Raw genomic sequence first — 23,339 nt, 5'->3', positions numbered from 1 at the left:
TGTCAGGAGCCATCTTAAGACTAGAGGTCCGCCATTATAAATTACCAGGAAGGTCACGTAGCCGGAAAGAACTTGTTCTTCTTTTTGCATAAGTCACTCAGCACCTTCTAACTAAGCAACAGGAAGCCGCAATACCCGCAGGACAGAACGACGCTGATGCCAGCTGGCCAATCAGATCATGCCATATACTCCTCTTTCCCTAATCAGCCCTACCCCTTTCTCTTATTTCCTGTATAAAAGCAACTGCTGCTCAGAATAAAATTTGAGGCTTGATCAGAACACTGTCTTGCCTCCACTCTTTTCTCTCGTCCGTGTTACCCCTCTTTTCTTTAGGTTGGGTTCTCCTCGGTTCTCCCACCAAATAACCGGTCCCGCGGGCGGGACAAGTGGCGCCCAACGTGGGGCCCGAGTGCAGAACCCTTACCCAGGCGGACTACGAAATAACAGAGGCTGCAGCTCGTTAAGGAGAAGTTTTTCAGAGAAGACTGCCTTTCACCGCTCATGGAAGGTCCTCGTCTTCGGCTCACCGGAGATCGCCGTCTTCGGTGAGTGTTCATCCGCCTTAGTTTAGTTTCAACACGGACTGCTAGGATCATAAGTAACAAATTTTAAACGGGGAAAAGAGTTGAGTATAACTCCCTCTGTCTTCTCTAGGTCCTCTTGTCTTTTCCTTTTTTTTTTTTCAAAGGATTTGGGACCTTTCTCTCTAGCCCGCTTCTCGGCACAAGCCGTCCACCCCTGAGGTTAGAGGCTGCTTTTTCTGAGTTGGGAAAATACAGTGTGTCAGTCGACTTTAAGGCAGAAGTCGTCCACTCAGAGGGCATCCCGGTCGTAGACCTCTCCCTCCGCCCTGGAGAGAGCTGTAGGTCTGCGATTCGCCTCTTGAGAAGCCGTGTTGGCGGATTGTACCAACCGACTGCCCACGTCGAGACCTCTGATATAATCCCTCCTCTGGCGCCTCTGTAAAAGAGCCTTGTCTATGCCCAAAGGCACAGCCGGCGGGACGTCCGTAGGCATCGCACCCCAGGGGGTCCGTGTTAGCGGATTGTACTAACCGGCTGCCCACGCGGGAGAGAAGTTAAGTTCCCTTCTCCTCCTTTTTGCCTTGATACCTATGTTCACTTCCTCAGTTCCTATCCCTCTTTCTTTTTAGATAAATAAAACAAAAAGATGGGACAAACCTTGTCCAGAGAAGCACTATTCATAAAAGACTTAAAATGCTCATTCAAGGAACGAGGAATCCGAGTAAAAAAGAAGGATTTAGTCAAATTTTTTCTCTTCATTGATGAAGTCTGTCCCTGGTTCATAGTAAATGGCCCCGAAATCCATCCAAAAAAATGGCAAAAGGTAGGCAGAGACTTAAACGATAAGTTACAAAAGGAAGGCCCTGATGCCGTCCCCGTCTCTGCTTTCTCTTATTGGGGACTAATTCGAGATATTGTAGAAACCGCCTCCGATGACCCCGAAAAACGACAACTCTTGTCAGTAGCGGAGTACTGCCTTAAACCGCTGTCTCGCTCAGCATCCGTTGCTTCTCTTCCCACTGAGAAGCCCCCCTCTAGATGTCCCTCAGTCGTTATAGACATGAGCGATCCCTCTCCAACTAAAGGTATATACCCTTCTTTGCCCACAGAACATCCCCCTTCTCCTAAAAGTCCTCTTACCAATCCCTTACTAACTAAAAGACCACTCAATGACCCCTTAGATCCTGGTGATGCCGCCACCTTAGAAGATGAGGCCGTACGATATCATAACCCAGATTGGCCTTCTACTTGGCTCCCACCCTACAATCCACAGTTCTGTGCGCCTGTTCTGCCATTCCCCGCCTCCAACGGCAACAACCTTTCACAAACCAAAGATAAGCTTGCTGCACAGATGGCCGAGATAGAGAACAAACTAGCCTCCCTTCAGGCTGCTTTACAAGAGACTGTCCTTACCGCCCAACGCTTGCCCATAAAACCCTCCAAAAACCCCAAACCAAAAACCCTCACCTTCCCTGTCATCACCCGATCCCAACGACCTGAATCTCCCACCTCTAACACCGCTGATCCCCCTGATGCCCCTGAAGGTGGAGAGGACACTGCTGACAATAATGATGAAGAAGAAAGCAGTGACGATGAACTCCCTCCCCCCGCCCCGGAGCGTAGAGAGTTCCATAAATTACAGTTCAAAAACTTAAAAGAACTAAATACAGCTGTCAGGACTTATGGACCTAATGCTCCTTACACCTTATCTGTCCTCGAAACACTGTCTCGAGGGGGACACCTTCTCCCTTGTGAATGGCTCCGCATAGTCCAGGCTGTCCTCACCCGTGGCCAATATCTAACTTGGCGGGCTGATTTCTGTGACCGCTGCCAGACTATAGCCGCTAATAATCTTAAAAATCCCCGCTCTCATTCTTGGACCTTTGAAAAACTTACTGGTCAGGGGACATATGCCACTGAAGAGCGACAACGAAATCTCCCTATTGGACTCCTTTCTCAGACACATAATGCCGCTCTTGGGGCCTGGAGAACTCTTCCTAGTTCTGGCACCCCCACCACACCACTCACCAAGGTTATCCAAGGTCCCCAGGAAGATTACAGTGAATTTGTCAGTCGCCTTCTAGAGGCTGCTGAGCGCGCTCTAGGAAGCGACGCCGCTAATGACAGGTTAGTCAAACAATTGGCTTTTGAAAATGCTAACGCCTCCTGCCGAGCCGTCCTCAGGGGTAAGACCCGGGACAAGACGCTCGATGAAATGCTTCGCTTGTGCCGAGACGTTGATCCATTTACTTCCAAGGTATCTCAGGCCATTCATCTAGCGGTTGGTGCTGCAATCCAGGCCAACCCTGGCCAACAAAAAAAATTGTTTCAAATGCGGTCAGCCAGGGCACTTTGCCCGTCAATGCCACGGTTCCCATGACAAACCCAGGGTTCAGGCCCCTTATAATAAAGGACCTTCTCCTCCCTCGACACCTTGCCCTATTTGCAAAAAGGGCCGACACTGGGCTAGAGACTGCCGCTCCACCACCGACATACTCGGTAAGGTAACCCCATCACTCGCCAGCAGGGAAACGGGCAGAGGGGCCAGCCCCGGGCCCCTCAGCCAATCCCTTTTCTCAGGGCCTCGGGGAACAGCCAGATAGAACAAACTCAGCCCCTACCCACCTTTCCCCAAAATCAGTCCATTCCCTTTACAGGGCCACCCCAGGAAGCGCAGGACTGGACCTCTGTGCCTCCTCCGACATCATATTAGAGCCCGATAGCGGGACTCAGGTGATCCCCACAGGCGTTTTTGGGCCCCCTCCCCCTAAAACATTTTTTCTTATCCTTGGAAGGGCCTCCTCTACCTTGCAGGGCATCACCATTTTTCCCTCTATTGTTGACAGTGATTATTCCGGGGAGATAAAGATATTAGCCAGTAGCTCCAGAGGCCCACTTTATATACACCAAGGTCAACGCCTTGCTCAGGCTCTACCCCTACCCCTCGACACATCTAATCCTTCCCTAGGGCCTTCCCGAGGGGCGTCTACGCCTGGTTCCTCTGATATTTTTTGGATCCAACAACTTTCTCGAGAACGCCCATACCTCACACTCAAAATCAATGGCAAAAAATTCAAAGGCATCCTTGACACGGGCGCTGACTCTACAGTGCTTGCAAAGGCCTCCTGGCCTTCCTCCTGGCCTTGCCAGCCCTCTCTTACTCATCTTCAAGGCATAGGACACTCTCAAAACACCTTACAAAGCTCTCAACTTCTCACCTGGGAAGACCCTGATGGAAACACTGGTCAGGTCCGCCCCTTTATTGTCCCTGGGCTTCCCGTGAATCTGTGGGGTCGCGACATATTGAGCCAGATGGGAGTTTTAATGTTCAGTCCCTCAGCTACCGTTACTCACCAAATGCTAAACCAAGGGTTCATCCCGGGCAAGGGCCTTGGAAAAAATAATCAGGGTATTACCGTTCCCATAGAGGCCGAACACAGGGCCCCACGGACAGGCTTAGGGTACGACATCAAAAATTTTTCGTGAGGGCCGTTGCTCCCCCTGCACTCCAGGCAGATAAAATCACGTGGAAGAGCAACCACCCTGTCTGGATCGATCAATGGCCCTTGCCCCGTCATAAACTTTCAGCGGCCACACAGTTAGTGCAGGAACAGTTAGATGCTGGCCACATTGAACCATCTGCCTCCCCTTGGCTTACCACCTTGCTACCTAGCCTTTTAGGACCTCTTGTAGGCATTTTCTTACTAATCTCATTTGGGCCTTGGGCATTTAATCGTCTTACAACCTTTATCAAAGACCAGGTTGACAATGCAATCAAAAGACCGTTAGAAGTCCATTACCATCGCCTTGCCTCCCAGGAGCCGGTTGACAGCTACAATCAAGAACCGCCCACCGCGCCTGCTGGTCTGCAGTTCTCCCTCCTCGATGAAGAAATAAACCTTCCCTGGTATAGCAGAATATGGCGCTTTATCCGTAGGACCTAGCTCCCGCCCTTCGGGGACGGCCTGGTAACTGGAGACAGGCCCGCCTCTTCCGATATAAAACAAGAGGCCTGGGCACCGAGCTGAGTGCAACGTCTAATAGTGCAAGGGAAGGTCCTTACCTGACCTGCTCCAGAATTCCCTGAGAGCATGCCTGGCTACCTAGAGGTTAGCTGACATCACTCTGCCACTCCCAGCCTTCGGGAGGAGTCAGGCCACTGCTCCCTCACTCGGTTAAAGCTCACCCCCAAGACGCAGAGGCTGGTAGTCAAAGACGGGTAAGAATCCCTCAGGGCTGGGACCAACCTAAGACAGGGCATGATTGCATGACTTTCATGTGCCGATGACGGGTAAGGCCCAGACTGGTGAGGGGTCGCCTAAGACAGGCACAGTCTATCTGCGCCTCAGCAAAAAAGGCTTTGGCATTTTAAGAAATAAAAAAGGGGGAGATGTCAGGAGCCATCTTAAGACTAGAGGTCCGCCATTATAAATTACCAGGAAGGTCACGTAGCCGGAAAGAACTTGTTCTTCTTTTTGCATAAGTCACTCAGCACCTTCTAACTAAGCAACAGGAAGCCGCAATACCCGCAGGACAGAACGACGCTGATACCAGCTGGCCAATCAGATCATGCCATATACTCCTCTTTCCCTAATCAGCCCTACCCCTTTCTCTTATTTCCTGTATAAAAGCAACTGCTGCTCAGAATAAAATTTGAGGCTTGATCAGAACACTGTCTTGCCTCCACTCTTTTCTCTCGTCCGTGTTACCCCTCTTTTCTTTAGGTTGGGTTCTCCTCGGTTCTCCCACCAAATAACCAGTCCCGCGGGTGGGACAGCAAGTGAGAAAGATGACTACATTTGTATAGAAATTGGTAAGAAAGAAAGGCATCAAAAGAGAGTTAAAGAGAGTTAACGAATATGATCTGGGACATAAGGCATTTGAATTTCCCCACTGGTGTATTACATGTAAAGCTAAACTTCCCCAAATATTGTTTAGAAGGAACTGAAAATTTGGTTGTAGGAAATAATGAGAAAATTAAAAGTTTGCTTAAGAAGACTCCTTGCTTCTACCGATATAAAACAGAATTTAAGTTGCATCGCATGCCCATTTAACTGAGAGGGGCAGAGCGAGAACAAATTTAAATAATGCATGTATTCCTCTTTGTGAGTGCATGAGATGGGAGCCAGGAGTTTACTGTTCCCAGGGCTGTCAGCCTTCGAAAGTGTAGACACTGATCTACCTGATTGTGGTAGACTAATCTCAATTTTCGCCTTGTATGTTGGCTAACTCCTTAATAGTAAGACTCCATTGTGTGGTTTGGAATGGAGAAACACAAGGAATTTGGTATCCAAATATTCAGGTGCCTTCAACATACAAAAATCCCTTCATGTCCACGCTTTAAAAGAACTTAGTCATTTGATAATCAAGACAATACTTCCAGCTTGGTGTTTAATACTTTTACTTCCCAGCAGCATAATACCACTTTGGTCAAGTTGAACCACTGCACAATTTTGCAGCTCTTTCAGAAAAAGATTGAAAACAATTGGAAAGACATGATCACATGCAATGGTGAGAAAATACTACTGCCCAACCTTTCCCCGTAAATGTAAACTATCCTTGGTTCATCTCCACACTGTGTATTATAAGCCCTTACAGCAAGGGATTTTGTTTCTTTTAATTTTTTTGTTTGTTTTTGTAGCACCAAATAGACACAGTGCCGAACAGCAAATTCTGAAAAGTCATTGAAATATCTCACATGTCAGAAATGTTCTGGATCTGTACTTTTATCTATGTCCCTCACATATTCTTAAGAGTAAGCTATAATGTAAGACTGCATTCTCACTGTTTTTGCCACTAAGGCAGTTTATTGACTGTTAATCCTTTACTATTATCTTTCTGTGTACTACTTTATAATTTCAAAGTTTTTTTATATAGAGGGACTCATTTATTTTAATGACTCATTTATGTTAATGTAATGATTTCCCCCAAGCCACAGATAATGGTTAGACACATGAGCTCTTGTGTTACAATGCATGGGTTCGAATCCTAGTTCCATATGCTAGCTGTGTGACCTTGAACAAGGCACATATCTGTGCTTCAGTTTTCTTTTCTATAAAATGGAACCTACTAGATAGAGTTGTTGAAGAGTCAATGAGACAGTTTATGAAAGTACTGAGCACAGTAGAACCCAGTAAGAACTAGATGTTAGTTACATATAAATTACTTCACTGGGGTATAACTATCATGTATGGATAAATTGAGCAGCATCCTTAAGTGCTATGTTTAGAAAAGCAAACTGATATAAATATGTTCAGGGCATCTTTTATGACTTCCATGGGGTTAGGGATTTTTTTTCCTCTATCAGCTGTGAAAAGGCACCTGATGGACAGGAAACTCTAGTTATTGCTAGAGTTGAGTTCCTCGCAGTAAGCTCCATGAGGGGCACTATGTCTGTCTTGTTTGTCATTGTACTTCCAGAACTTAGCACATACTAGGTACAAAATAAATATTTTTGGAATGAATAAACACATGGAAAAAGTCTTACTAGCCTAGTGATTAATCTTAAGCTCAGGTACATTCTAGGAATCAAATATGAGAGTGATTGTGAAAGCAAGAGAGTATTTAGAGATGGTAACTCCAATTACTATGAACTTTGTTAAAGTTATTATCGAAGGGGATATTAATATTCTTGATGATGCAGTTTTTCTTATATTTCAAAAACAAAAACATAATATCTTATAAAATTTAATGAAGTTCCATGTTTGGATTATCCTTGCCAAATAACTCAAGAAGTTTTCATAAAGACCTAGAAAGATTGAGTGTTATTCATTTTAAAACTCTGAATCCCATACGTTATTCTTTATCTAAATGTGCTTAAATTCTTGAAGTGTTTGAAGTAAGTGATTCCAAATTCATACATCTAGAAAGTATTTATGAAGAGCCAGTACTAGTTCTCATTATGAAATACAGAAGTTATAGTGCCAATCAGTATAAAGAGGTGAAAATTTTCAAATTATCTAAAGGTGAAATTCATTTATTCTGTCTGTCCACCTATTAAGTCATTCATTCATTCAACAAAAATTAATTGACCTCCTACATTGTGCCAGGCATTATATCAGGTGCCAGGGGTATGGCAGTGCACGAGACAGTCACAGTCCTTTCTCATGGAGTTTGTGATCTAGAGAGGATCAAGATGGATAGGACTATCCAAAGTTTGGGGAGATATTTCCTTATGTTGGCCTCTCTGAATCTTTAGGGTATTGATTTCTACTTCACAACACTGTCTAAAGATGGTCTAACAGGCTGTGTCTGCATGGTAAACACAAACTAGCTAGATGAGAAATTCAGTCATTCTTCACATATCCTCAAATACTGATAGTGTTTAAAATAATGTTCGAGTGTCGTGGAGTCCTATAAGCACAGCTGAGTAAAATAAACCGAGATCAGAACAGTTTGATTTGTTTTAGCTAAAAACTGCATTTGTAAATTGGTGCAACTCATCTTTAGGCAAGTTCTTTAGAGACAGCTTTGAATTCTTAAAATGCCCCTTAAGAAGAGTGGTAGTTCACATAACTAGAGAATTCCCTGTTGATTACATGACAGAGGAAGAGCAAAAGTCTGTTATTCTTTCCAAAGTCAACTGTAATTTAAGCTCATTATCTCCCCGAGGATATTTCATTTCAAAGGCAACAGAATCGAAATGTAAATGACCCAATGAAAAGGTTCTTGTATTCTTTTACTGAACTATATACTCCAAATATTTACCTTCAAAATCATAGTAGGAAAGAATTTAGAAAAATCTGGCCACCAACCTGGTCAAGTCAGTGAAAGAACTAAAATTCACCAGGATCACTGATGAATAGTCACAACAGATTTTCCCCCTAACTTTTAATATCTAAGTTGTTATATGAAGATTGAGCTTCCTATAAGAGCAACATAATGTCTTTATTCTAATATGGTTTTGGACATGCCAGTAGCTCTAATATGGTCATTAATAATAAAGAGCATTAAGACAAGCTGTAATTTTTTACCCTTTCCCCCTGGCTTCAGAAAACCTTTAGAGAACCACAAGGGTCATCTCTAAGTCTTAGGGGTTGCTCATGATTAAAACTTTAGGGGAAGGCTTACATTTCAACAACTAGGTTTTACTGAAGAAAACTGACCACTTAACTCGTCACATGTATCTAGGACCACTATGACATGTAATCTGCCCTTAGATGGCTTAGTTGTGATGAATTGCCCCTTAACTGTGATAAATGACCTAACATCCATTTATTAGCACTTAACATTATGCAAATGAAGCATAAATACAAAGACTTCTAGAAAACACAAGTGTAAGATATCTGCTCGTTTGATAAGTGTTCTGTAATTCTATGATGGTACTTATACTAATGTGAAAACATATGATAATTTCACATTAACCAAACACGGCTAAATAAAATATACTCACCTTAAGCTCCAAATTTATACAATGTATTAAAATGTGTTGAAATGACCATTTTCTCATGACAAGGGTGCAATGATTCCCCTTTCTGAGAATCTGTGGCATCGCCTGAATAGTTTTAATACTTCTTTGTTAAATGATAACTAAAATATATGTTTTATTAAATATTCCTTATAAAAACCGAGAACTATCTCTTCAAATTGAGTAATAATACTCAAGTAGTCTCCATTTGTTCCTTTAGTCATGCTTCTCTCTTTTGTAAACCTATTTTACATAACATTCGGAGTGCTCACCCTTGTTCTCTCTAGTAAAAAAATGATGTTTTCTAGGATGAGAATCTGTTACTACAGCAGAACATTGTTGAAACTGGTGAACCTCCTACTTTTCTTGCTGTTTGTCCTCTGCTGGGTGATGGGCTGTGAAGAGCAGGCAGGCTTGGCATTGACAATAAGACTGCCTGACAGGGCAAACTAAAAGAGTGCTGAGTAATTCTGATTGGTTTTATTTTGTTTGCGAGAAAACAATTCCTAAACTGAGCTTTATAAATTTTTAATGTGGGGAATTATCTGAAGTGTGAAATTTATTGTATCTTGGGGAATCAACTTCTGCATTTGAGAAAAGGGGATATTCAAATACTTGCCTCAGTTTTAATGATCTATCTAAAATGTTTCAACTGGACATTTACTCTTTTTTTCAGGTACACTTGTGTATGTAAGGTATTTAAGTGACCAAATAATTATTGCTTCCTATTTATCCCGTAGAGTAAAATCAGACTTAGGCAGCTCGATGTTCTAGAAGTCAAAAGTTATAATCTGTATAGGTAGCTCTAGCAGATCGTTTTTCAGTAAATGATACTTTCTGAAAGATGACGACATCTCATTGTCTATTTACCTACATGAAAATGTATAATGAAGTAGGTATCTTTTTCCTTTAGAAATAGGAGCATATTTTCATTCACAATTTTAATATCATGGTTTATATACCCCTAATTTAAAAAGGAATAATACTTTGACTTTTGATTGCCAAAAATACTCTGTTTATATTTGGGAAAATTGATCTCAACTTTGTATGACATACATATTTGTACATATATGCACATGTATTATAATTTAGTTTAAAGCCCTAAGCTTTCAATTTTAAATAGATTTCTATAATAGCACATCAGTGTACATAAAAAGATTTAGATTTCTCCAGAGTTTATCAATCAAAAATATAAAACTTAAAAAAAATATCGAGAGCAGGGTTATATATAAATATCATGTGAGGACTGGTTTATGAAGCTAGGTCCTTTGCTAGTATTCTCTTACCAGATTCATAATATTGGTAAGGAAAGACCTAAGTCTGTAACAAATACACTCTGATAATATATATTTTGTGGAATAAATATACATTATATTCTGTTAGAATTAATAATAATAGATACAAGCAATACTTAAATTAAAAAAAAAATTACAGTACTAGAGTTCTCTATCCTTGCTTCCAGCAAACTAAAAGTTGAGCTATAATTGCCCCACTCTATTAATGCATAATAAAATTCATGGAAACAGAAAATAAAAAGCCAATTGCTTCGAGAACCTGAATAGAGTATAAACATAGTATAATAATTTGTTTTTCAAGAAGGGAATTTAGGTTGAATTTGGAATTTCTAATTCAGACAGCTCAGCAAGGTGGATGTGGAAGAAGTCAGGGCAAAGGGCAATGAGTAGGTTTCTTTTAAGTGGTGACATTATTGAACTGATGCAGTTTGAACTACAGCCTAATGAGGTGTTTGTAATCTCTGGAAAAGCTATAGACCCAAGATTCACTTAATTCTGGCCCTGGTGATTTATCTGAAAGTCATGGACTTTATTCTTATACTGTTTCAGTCTGCAGACTGGAAAACCTCTCCATTTACACACGGAGAATGCCCACTGCAGTGAATGGAAGGTCTGTGTGTGTAAAGAGCCTTGAGCAGTGGGGGTTCAGCCCCAGAGAAAGAAGGTGCCTTAGTAAAGAATTTATACACCACGTGTTCACAGCTTCTTGACAGGTATAATTATCAGTGTTGTCTTTTCTTTTTACTATATGCTGGGATTCAGAAGCACGGTTTCAAATTTGTGACTCTCAGTTGTTTGATCAAGTAGCTTTTCCTCAAGGACCTAAAAGGGGAAGAATGAAGAGAATTCAGTGATCAGTATTCATTTGTCAACTATAATATGCTAAAAATAACAAAAGAGCATGTGCTATGTGAGAATGGCAAGGATTATTTTGGGCACTATCATTCATGCACAGTCTTCTACATATGAAAAAAAAAACTGGTATTTGCAAAGGAAGTAATTATCGAATGAGGATGGAAAAGACAGTTATTCTCTAAAATGAAATAAAGGACATCAGTTTGGAAACATTTCAAATATAAAACATTTCTTCCTCCTAATTCCAGATAACTCTATTTTTCTTCATGAAGGCAAAGAATAGATAACTTTTATGTTATGACTTAGGGCGGTTAGGAGCACTTTTGTTGCCATACAAGCCATCAAAGCCTCTCTAACAGGCTGGAGTCACCAATATTCCTTCTCTGAAGCAGATATCAGGCCCCTTTCTTCTCCCACAAGTTCAGCCTGACACCGAGTAGAACAGAGTAGGCAGCTTCCCATATGGTCAGATATGGAGAAACAGCCTCTTTAAAACACTCTCCTGAGACTTGTCACTCTTCTATCATTATGGAGTTACTTCTTTTCAGAGAGATAGGTTTCAGAGAGATAGGTTCAATTTTTTACTTTTAAAGCTGCAGATATTTTTATTCCAATAAATTCAGAGCACCATATACAAAACAGATTTTAACAATTGCTCTGGTTGATATGAATGTAGGGGGCGCATCGTACTCTCCAGCTGCCGTGCCTTCTAGAGATGTGCCTAAAAGTCCTTAGGGGCCCACAGGATGGAATCAAAAGTCATGAATGAGGCCATCATGCTTCTTCAAGAGACACGAAACAAGATACTACAGATTACATCTGTCATTAACATTTTAACAACTACAAAAGGACTATAACTGCTACTACTACTACTACTACTACTACTACTACTACTACTACTACTACTACCCTTCTAGTAGTAGTAGTAGTAGTAGTAGTAGTAGTAGTAGTAGTACAGTTGAGTGCTCACTAATTGACACATATTTTATTAAGAGTTTTACATTTTTTTCTTATTTAAAGTCCACAAGAGATTGCTACTGAACCTTCGATTAAATAACTTCCTATAGGTATCCTCGCTATTAAGTTACAGAAATGTAGAGGCTGAGTTTTTAATGAATTAATCTATCATATAGTTACATGTGCCACGGGAATTCAGAACAAAAGAATGTATTAATAGTCTTGGACCTCCTCATCCAGATGGGGAATAGGCCCAAAGGACATGCCAGCAGCTGAGGGAGAAATGGGCACCCGAAATGTGGGTCAATGAAATACATATTGGGAAGAACCATCCACCACAAATGTTCGCCTTATTTCTTTCATTTCCGTGATTTATAATTCAACAGGTTAGTGATTTAAAAAATAAATAAGAGCCTCCATATTAGTGTACATTTTATTGATCAAATTGTTTTGCTAACTTTTAAATGAGCCATGATGGTAGCCAGAATAATGGACCCCAAATACGTCGATGTCCTCATCCTCAGAACCTATAAACATGTTAGCTTCCACAGTGCAGAGAAATAAAAATTGTAGATGGAATTAGGTTTGCTAAACAACTGATGTTAAAACAAGAAGATTATCCTGAATTGTCCAGGTGGGCTCAGTGCAATGAAAGGTGGACGAGAGAAGAAGAAAGAATCAGGAAAGGAGATGTGATAATGGAAGCAGAGGTCAGAGCAATGCAGTGTGAAGATGCAACCACCATCACTGATTTTGAAGATGGACAGCTGGACCACTTGGCAAGGAATGCGAGCAGCCTCTAGAAGCCTCCTAAAACACAATGAGACTGTGTTAAAAACTTCTGTCCTACATAATTATGAAATAATAAATTTGTTCTTTAAAGTCACAGAATTTGTGGTAATTTTTAGGGCAGCAATAGAAAACTAATACAGCTGTGATGGTGAAGTACTGAAATATGGGGTACTGTTTTAGAGTTAAGTGGTGAGGGTGAATTAGATAACTCCAACTCTAAGCAGCATGGGAATGGATCTCTGGAAAACTCATGTGACTGTGTCTGTGAGGAGGAATAGGGGACTATACGGGCAGGTGGCACTGGAGAAAGAGGCAGTGTAGTACAGTGGTTAAAGAAAGAGGCTTCGAAGCTCATGTTTCTGGGTTTGAATCACTGCCCTAATCATTTGTTAGCTGTGAAATGTATAAACTTAAAAATCTTACATGACTCAGTTTCCTTCTTTAAAATGAGATTAAAAGTAGTACCTAATACTCACAGAATTATTTTGAAGATTAAGCAGTTTAATATTCAGCACATCTTAATAGTTTATTACATTTTATGCAGCATTATAATTATTATTTCTGGTCCAGTTTTCGGTTTGGTAACTCTGAGTTCCTTGGATTCAGTTTTATAAGTCATCATCTGGGACCTAGTCCTCTAACTAACTGGGCTGGCTATTCTGTCGGTGGTTTCCTGGATCAGATCATTAGGCCATGGCTGTGACAGTGGTAGTGAAAAGTATAGGACAGTCAGTAGTGAACAAAATAAGGAGAATGGGGGCCCGAAGAGCAGGAGGAAAAAGAAAGTGAGGCTACTGGCAAACACCAGCTGCTTTGTAAATCTGCTAAGGTCCAGCCTGGTTATGAATATGAATGAATTCTCCACCCTAGATCTAGCAATAAGAGGTCAGAGAAACAGGCTTTTTGTCTGGACTTCCTCAGCATGTCGACATCTCAGGAAGTATTCTTCTTCTTTCCTTCCTACTTTTATTCTTTGGGAATCTCTGTGAAATATAGATGTATATAAAGTCACACTTTAAAACATGAGATGTTTAAAGCTGAACAAACGTAACGCTATCAAAAAAAGTGAGTATAGCATAAAAAATATATATTCATATTCTCTGTTTAAGTTTCTGTAATATAATCATATAGTGATCATATCTACTACATTTTAAAAAATGTAATCTCTTCTTGGCAATGAGATATGGAAGTGAGGGGACTTGAGAGTTTAAAATTAGAAGTAGGCATAAGAGACTTTCTCTACACACTATCTGCATTCAATCTACTTTCCACTTGTATTCAGAATTAACCTTTGCTAATTACTTACTACTGTATACAATCTCAAGTTTAAAAAAAATTATTTCTAATTTAGAAAAAAGAAATTATATTTTATATAATAAACAATAAGATAATGTCTGATAAGGATTTTGCTTTACCTGTTTTGCTTGACTTGTCAAACTTAAAAAGAAATCAGAGATCTTTTCAAAGAAATAGGTCAAATTAGCTTCGAATCTCTTCACAAAAGCAATCAGAGTATGAGTTAGCAAGTGTAACAAATTCCATTTAATCCTTAAAAATCTAATTAATTAAAAGTTGATCGAGAGCTAATGTAGGTCTCTGACTGAATTCACCATAAAATCCATGGGTGACATTACTTGGTTGTATTTTGCTTGTACTTGAAATGGTCACTACAGTTCTCAAGGGGCATAATCATGTTGATTGCAAGAATCATCTTGGCAGGCATAAATATAACTTAAATGTTCGCTTAAATAAAGCTTTACCATATTCTGTGCAAAAAACAAAAACAAAAAAAAACCCCATAGTTTGTAGATGCCTTTTATTTAAAATGTTCTTCTTTGGTAATGAGACAATAGGAAATTCTGAAGTGATTTAATGAAGGCTGACGGCACAGAGAAATAGAATTGAGTGCATGGCCCAGCAAGTATATATGGTCAAGTTGTATACTTCGAAAAGTGACTGAATGAGCATAATATTGAAAGCTTTTAGTAAGACCTCAGGAGTTTGAATTGCAACATACTTCTTTCAAAAGAGAAAAAGTTTACTATGGACCAGTATGGTATATCAATTAGGAGAATTGATACAAGTCTGTAATATTGAGGATGGAAGGAAAAAATGAGTCAGTGGGAAGAGGGTCAAAGTTTGACTAAAGTATAGTGGATTTTTATTATTAGCAAAAAGATCATTGACAGATTCTGAAAGTACAAATGTAAAATACCTTTACATTCTAAATGGATAAGAGAGAAGAAGAATATGGACAAAATGACTTGTCCACATGCACCTATCTCAACAATATCCTCCTAGTCCAAGTCACCATAGCTCTTGCTTGGACTACCAAATAATAGTCTTCTAACTGGTCTCTGTTTCCACTATTACCTGTGATAGTCTATTTCTCAACGACAGCCAGAGTGATCTTTTTAAATACATAAATTAGGTCATGTCACCCCCTTGCTTAAAAATCTTCAGTGGCTTCCATTCCAATAAAATCTAACTTACTTCAGTGGTTTAAAAAGCTCTGGGTGACCTGGCCCCCATCTATCTCACTGTCCTTCTCACTCATTATTCCTAACTAACTCAGCTTTCCTTCTGTTCCTCAAACATCAAATAACTCCAGTCTTCCTTAAGGCTATTTCCTCCTCTTTATGCTCATTTCCTGGTTCTCCTTGACATTCAGTCTCAGCTTAAATGTCACTCCTTTGAGAGGTCTTCCCTCATCACTGAATTGAAAGCCATCACCTGGCTAGTCTCTATCAAAGCGCCCTATTTTAACTCTGTAAAGTCCTGATCTCAGCAGGATATTTTTACTTAATTGTTTATTAACTATCTGCTCCAACAGGAATGTTAGCACCATGAGAGCAAGGACTGTGCTTAGCTCATGCTGTTTCGACAGCCCATTGAATAGTAAGCACCTGGCCCATTGTAGTGCTAAATAAATACTGTTGAATAAATGTAGTTTTTAGAATGGAACGGAGTTTTAGATGAAAACACCAAACTAAGATGTGAATGAGTTAAAATCACACTTTACCCACTGTCATTTTTCCAAGAACATTTGAACCTCATTTCAAATACACATTTGCAGACATCATAGTGTAGCGGGATCTAACAATATAAAATGTTTCTTTCAAAGGATAGCAAAATAAATTTATGTAACTCCGGAACATCTGACATTGGCAGACGAAATACCTGGTAGAGTAAGAAGGAAAATAATTCTGCGCTGCTTACGTGATTATGAGAAATCCACTGAAGCAATTGCGGCTTCATATAGCTCATCTGAAAAATGGGGTTTTAGTGATACTTAACTTGAAGGGTTTTTGTGAAGATTAAGAATAAATAATATGTGAGAAGGGCTTAGCACACAGTGGGCATTTCAAAGATGGTGATTCTTACTCTTAATTTTTTTTCTTGAGTTTTCTTTAAAGTACATAGCAAAACCTGATTTAGCATTCTTTGCCACAAAGTGGAATTTAGAAAAAGGCAGGTGCATCTTAGACACATTCTAAGAGAGCATCCAAAGAAAAATTCAAAATCTCATAGCATGTACACTGACAGGTCTCCGCTTCATCCTTTTCAGTGAACACTGAAAATGCTGCATTTCAGTATTCTAAAGGGGGTCTTCCCAGAATTAGCACTATATGACTGTTTAGTTTGTACACTATGCAAAGGCAACTGGCCAAGGAAGTGAGTGACAGCTGAAATCCAGACCCGACTCTTGTTATATAGCTATATGCCTGAGGATCTGGGTTTGCACAAAGGCTACATTTTTCTAATTTTATAAAGGTCTTCAATAGTCTGTACATGGCCCCTTCAAAATAAATTATTTTCTAAAATATCTTACATTTGCAGGAATATGGCTGAATCACATAGGAAGTAAGTAACTATCGTGTTTACATTTTCTGAGATCATTGTTTTTCATTTGATAAATTAAAAAAAAATATGTTAAATCTAATGATTTTGTTCCATCTGACTAAGGAACTGTATTTAAAACAAACAAACAAAAAAACAAATAAAAACTTGTATGTGTAAGGGGCTTTCCTTGAATAAAAGGCACTTCTCACCTATGACATGTGGTTTTGCTGTGTTTGTTGCTGCTGCTGTTGCTGTTGCTGAATTAGCAACTGCTGCTGCTGCCGACGCCGGGCTGTCCGTAGCTTTTCAAAGCGAGCCTCCATTTCTTCCAGGACTTTCGGTGTGTATCTAACCACCAGTTTGACGCTGTCCTTAGCAGCCTTGAGTAGTTCCACAGCTTTCTCATGGTGTTCTCCTTCCACGCTCTGAAAAGACAGTGACATTTCTTAAAAGGGACAGTTTCCATGTTCTTTCTTATGATGAAAGACAAATTGGAAATTAGTATCATATTAAAATCTCAGATGGTAAAATTTCAAGAAAGTTTGGCAAATCGGATTTATTGCCATCATCATTATAATTTGTCATTTTTGCGGTTGCTCTATAAGCAGGGTAGGCTGCACTAGGGTACAGAATGGATCAAATAGGGCTTCGAGTTAGGAGAGTGAGAAGTAACAAAGACCTAAAAAACAATGCTAACATTTAGAATGGAATTTCTAAATTTGATCTGGAAGGGCAAATATACTATTCTGGAAAAATTTGAAAAAAGTTTTTTAAAAAGTCACAAATGGTGATTTTCCTTATTAGATATTAAAATTTATTAAGAATCTACAATTAGTAAATTAGTGTCATATTGATATAGTAAGAGACAGAACAGAACAGAGTCCAGAAGCAGATCCAATATATGTAAATTTTATTTATATGATAAGTATGGAATTTAGAGCAAAGGAGAAAAGAATTATTAAACAATGATGCTGGAACAAATAATAATTAAATGACACAAAATAATGTAGACTCCAACCTCATAGTCAATGTTAAATATAATAAATTGATTAAAAATTTAAATGTAAAAATAAAACCATAAAACAACTAAAATACAACATAGATGAACATTCATCATCTTGCAATGAAAAAGTAATTCTTAAGCAAAAATACCAAAGGATAACAATCACAAAATCAGATGTAAAAATTACAAGTTTCTATTTTTTCACACACCATAAAAATAACCAGAAAAAAAAATTTTCAATATATGACACTCAATTTGTTAATATTCTTCCAATGAAAAATTCTTATAAGATAATAAATATTTAAGCAAAATGGGCAAGTGAATTTATGGACAAATAATAATTTTAAAAATGTCCAATAAATCTATGAAAGAATGTTCAAGCTCCCTAGTAATCAAACAAATATAAATAAACATAAAATGTTTCATTTTTAATTTAAAAATGGTAAGTATGAATTTTTAAGTATAATGTATTGATAAGGATATAGGAAAATGAGATTCTTATACACTAATAATTACTTAACAAAAATTGACACTTTTTCTGGAGGGCACTACTATTATACATTGAACAAATCATTTATAATGAATAGTTTGACTTTCAGAGAAATTTACAAAGGATATAATAAAAGATGCACATATACTTACAAAAGTTATAATGTAACAGAAAGCAAAAAACAAATCAAGTCTTGACTTTTGAGTTTCAAAATAGTCATTTGAATACCATGGCAGAGATAATAGTGGGGAAACTGTTTAAGAAAACACAAAGAGACTTCACCCAAATCTTTTTTTTTTTTTTGGTAAATTAGTTTCAAGTATTTGGTACATTGGTTAGACATCTATATAGTTCGTAAAATGATCCGCCCAGTTGCTCCCTTCCTCCCTTGACCCTCCACCGAGCCAATGTATTAATGCTAACTGCATTCCCTATGCCATGCTCCCATCCCCATGACCATCCATCAGCTACTAATTTGTACTTCTTTAATCCTTCACCCATTCTCCCAGCTCCCCAAACCCCTCTCCCCTCTGTCCATCACCAAAGTGTCCGCTATATTTGTGAGTCTGTTTTTGATTAGCTTATTCTTTTTGTTCCTTAGGTATCACATATAAGTGAAATCATATAGTGTTTATCTTTCTCTGTGTGACTTAAATACTTTCTAGGTCCATCCAAGCAATATCTTTTTCCATCCCCTTTCTTTTCATATGTAGGGGTCTTGTTTTCTTATCCTTTTAGCTACTCTATCTTTTGGTTGGAGCACTTAATTCTTTTCCGTTTAAGGTACTTATTGATAAAAATGTAGTTGTTACCATTTTTATTCCTGTTTTTGATAAATGTTTTTTCTTCTTAAAGAAGTCCCTCCAACATTTCCTGTAATACTGGCTTGGTGGTGATAAATTCTTTTAGCTTATTTTTGTCTGGGAAGCTCTTTATCTGTCCTTCAATGCTAAGTGATATCTTTGCTGGATAAATTATTGTTGGTTGCAGATCCTGGGTCCTCATCCTGTTGAATATATTTTGCTAAGCCTTTTTGTCCTGCATAGCTTCTTTTGAGAAATCAGCTGCCAAGTAACTTCCCATTTTTCTCTTGTTGTTTTTAATATTCTTTGTATTTAACCTTTGTCATTTTAATTATGATGTGTCTTGGTGTGGGCCTCTTTGGATCCCTGATTTTTAGAATTCTCTGAGTTTCCTGGGATTTTATGTCCATTTCCTTCACCAGGTTAGGGAAGTTTTCCATCATTATTTCTTCAAAGAGCTGTTTGACATCTTGATTTTCTTCAGTTACGCCAATCAGACAGATATTTGGACCCTTAATAGGGTCCCATATTCGCCGTAAGTTATTTTTATAGTCTTGGCATCTTATTTCTTGCCATCTGATTGAGTGTCCTTGGCTTTCCAGTCCTTTAGATAAGGCATTTGATCTTTTTCTTTATTTACTTTGTTTATTCCTTTCTTGATTCCATTTAATATACTACTCATCTCAGATAATGTGTTCTCCATTTCAGACTGGTTCCCTTTTATAATTTCCATTTCCGTTTTTATGTTTTTTATCTTTGTTGGAGTTCTCTACACTTCCCAAAAGTTCATTGAGCATCTTTATAACTAGTGTTTTGAACTCTGCATCTGTTACATTACTTGACTCCATTATACCTGGATCTCTGTTCTGTTCTCTCATATGGTTTCTACTTCTTTGTCTTCCCATTTTGGCTGCCTTTCCATGTCCGTTTCTATGTACTAAGCAAAGCTCCTAAGTCTCTCGGTCTTATTAGTGTGAATTTGGGAAGTAGGTCTCCAGTGGCACAGTCCTGAGAGGGGTTCAGCTGCAGGCCAAACTTAGCCCAAGCCTCTACCCCTCTGGGGCCACCTGTTAAGATTCAGCAAGCAATCCACAGATGCTGTGCTTATAGTTGCCTCAAAAGGACACACCAGAAACTGAGGCCAGCTGCCTCCTCCAGTGTGAGTCTCGGCAAGGACCACCTGACTTGCCGAGGATACAAATGGATATGGCTTGGGTGGTGCCATGAGTTGGGGGTGGTGGGGTTTCAGGGAATTTTCTGGGCAGAGCAACCTCTGTTATCCAGTATGGCTATGGTGGTGCATTGCCCAGCACACTGGTAGTAGGTGAGGGCTCAACTGCCGGCACTTCTGTACTGAGCAAATCTCGCCTGTGGTCTTACTCCGAATATGTCTTCTTTTAAGTCCCTGGTGTTCCCCTGCGTGCAGCCGAATAGCACTGGTGCTCAGAGTGAGCAGGTCCATCACTGCGAAAATCCACTTGGAGATGCGGCCCCTTTAAAGAGGCATCTGCCGCTGCCTGCGGTGCCGGAGGAGCCGCAGCCTCTGTCTCACTCAGCCGCTTGAGACCGGGCAGCCCCATGTCCTAGCCCCATCCTACCTTCTGCCGTTGCAGGGTGTTTTCTTAGATTTCTCCCTAGTCGTATGGCTTGTTCATCCCAGGTGATTTTTCCCTGCTGCTGCTTCTTGTTTCCATCACAACTTTGATTTGGTCGCCAGAGAGATGAACAGAGCCTCTATCATCTACGCCACTTTTTTTCTCTGAATCTCCAAACCTTTTAATGATTCCTCCAGTTGGAAAGTTGTAATGACATTTTAGGTCCCTGAGAAAAGTGGACAATCTTCTTCCCTCTCAGCTGATCCCCAGAGCAGATGACATAACTCCCCCCCCCCCACTTTTTTTTATAGGAATGAAGTATAAAGGCCTTTTTAATTTGCTCCCTAGACAAAATGCAGAAAAGAAACATCTGTGTGACATGACAAATAGGGAGTGAGATAGGCTTAATCAAACATTGTCAGAACAGCTAAGAGTGGCCCTGAAGTGGCAGACAAGGCCACCTCAAATTAGTTGAGATTACATTTTCAGAACCCAAACAGAAGGGGACTAAAAATGGATGTTACAAAATAAAATGGTTTGCATTTTCGGCACACTTCAGTTATATCTTCAGAATCACATAACTACTATTATGCAGATTTGAAGATTTAAAAGGTATGTTCCATTCTGTGCTCTGCTTCAGCAAGGTGGATATGGACTGAGGGAAAAAAAAAAAGGTTTGAATTTAGCAATGAAGCAGACATCGGTGCCCTGTAGGAGCACTGCTTTAGTCATTTGACAAAATGACTAAATGACCGTGGTGAGCCCTGGAGACAACTTATATAACCACTCTTCACCAAGTCTGGATTAAATAAGGAGCAAGGAGTTATAAATAGCTGTTGGGCAGAATGAATTTTTATCTGTGACCAAAGCCTAGGAAAATAGGCTTGTTCATTGATTAACTTATTCTTTTAATTATTCACTCAATCATTGACTTGGTCACTTAACAGATGTTTATTAAGCATTTATTTTACTAGTTATAGTCAACTAAATTCTTTGGAAGATCATAAAGGATGGGGGAAATGTTATAAAATATAAACTCTACCTTTAGTGAGCTTGTAATTTCTTTGTAATTTGCCCCAAGATGAATTGTTAATGTATAGAATTTTCTCTTTTAAGAGAAAAACTAGATGATTGGTTGTCCATACCCTCTCATTTGTTTTTTAATATTAAAAGTTAGGTGTTTATATATTTCAATAACAATGGTTCATCATTTTCAAGGCCAGATGATTAGTCTCCAGCTTCTTTTTGGCTTTTGTTCTATTTGCTTTCATTTAATAGGGTTGGAAATTCTAAGTCAGACCTTTAGAGGACCATTATCCCAGTTTAGGCACTATGCCTACAATTTAGAGTTGCCGCAGAAGGAATGTGGTACTAATACTGGTACCATCAGGCTCTCACCACAGTGAATAGTTGAGAGAAATACGCCTGGGTTACCTTCTCGCACACCCAGCCCAACTCTTCCTGTAGTCAGCAATTTATAAATAATAGAGTCCATGGTCTTTGAATCCAAAATTTTTGCCTTGATGCTTTATCTCTGGTTTAGATGATGATTCAGACTCTTTCAGGTTCAGGAGAGTTAACAGGTCTCCTGGTTTGATCTACCTTTCACTTTGCCTTCCCCACCAGGGCACAGAACCATCACCTAAGATCTAGGCAGAGTGTCATACTTTTCCCTTTCTACACCTAAAAATGCTTTGTTATTATATGGTTAAACAGTATAACAGAAATTAAGAAGTAAGCCTTAGATTTGAAGAAATATAAGCATGTTTGTAGAATGTATTATTTCAAACATTCCTTAAATTTGTTTTTTAATTTTCAGAAAATTTTCTTAACTTTTGTGTCAAGGATTGTTCTGGGCAGCTCTTTTTCCACTGGCTTACCTAAATTATAAATATTTTTGAGTGTGTATTTGTCTCCTTAACCTATTATTTATCTCTGGAGTGCTATTAGTCTCTTGGTATAACTTTTTATTAAGAACAAAACAGTTTTATCTCCTTTCTTTCCTTTTTAAGGTAAGAACAAAAAAGCAGACCACCTTTACAAGGAGTTCTTGTTCCATGTATAAGAAAAAGGCCAAACTATAAGGCTCACGTGGGGTAGCCATGCTAATGTACAAACATTTGTTAACAGGCAGTATTCCTTTAACCCTGAAAGTTTATCATTTATTCCAACTTTTGACTTGGTCTATTTCTCTTAATGAAGGGATGTATCATTTCAAACTAAATATTTAAAAATTTTTTGAAATGTCATAGTTTATTTGTAAACAGTTAAGATAAACATATATCTGAAGGCTAGACCTCAGATATAAGAGATGCTTGCCCTGGGAAGGAATCTTGTTATCTGTACACAATCAGTGCAGGATGGCCAATGCCCAGGTCTTTATACAGGTCTTTCTCTGTGGGGATTACATGGAAATAATCCTCACCCTCTTTGCTGATAAACTGCTTAAACACTTTGTTGGATAACCAAGAGTTGGCTATAGCCTCTAAGTTATTATAGGTACATCTAAATCCATGTTTATGAATAGGCTCCTAAATGACATCAGTCATTCCTTTGGATTAAAGGCCAAATGATGTTATCAGGAATTAAATGTTATCAAGGGTATTGGATTATGATATCTTAGTGCAAATAAGTAGCTAAGAAATGCAGAACATTATACCTGTAAAGGCCCTTAGAAACAATCTCTTTCATCTCCTTCTATCCTAATACATGAGGAGACAAAGACCAAGAATGGCTATGACTTGGCCCATTTTATAAACCTGCTAGTTGCAAGGC

At 39.1% G+C, this 23,339-nt stretch overlaps 1 protein-coding gene across 2 annotated transcripts in view; it reads right to left on the bottom strand.

Moving 5' to 3' along the window:
• Positions 1-9,923: 9,923 nt before the first annotated feature.
• The window catches only part of LIN7A (lin-7 homolog A, crumbs cell polarity complex component), a 115,519-nt gene continuing 102,103 nt past the window's right edge, over positions 9,924-23,339 (bottom strand). For both annotated transcript variants that reach the window (XR_001595279.2, XM_016132400.2), the window contains 2 exons: positions 16,883-17,098; positions 9,924-11,048 (listed from right to left, as the gene is read on the bottom strand). Coding sequence is in view for 1 of the 2 variants with exons in the window: in XM_016132400.2 (XP_015987886.1) it covers positions 16,883-17,098 (216 nt within the window). In the remaining variant the exon portion in view is untranslated. The remainder of the gene's footprint in view (positions 11,049-16,882; positions 17,099-23,339) is intronic.

The sequence above is a fragment of the Rousettus aegyptiacus genome, unplaced genomic scaffold (genome assembly GCF_014176215.1).
Source record: "Rousettus aegyptiacus isolate mRouAeg1 unplaced genomic scaffold, mRouAeg1.p scaffold_m13_p_2, whole genome shotgun sequence".
Lineage (NCBI taxonomy): Eukaryota > Metazoa > Chordata > Mammalia > Chiroptera > Pteropodidae > Rousettus > Rousettus aegyptiacus.
Note: the sequence above shows the minus strand (reverse complement) of the source record. Positions and strands in the feature narration are given on the sequence as shown.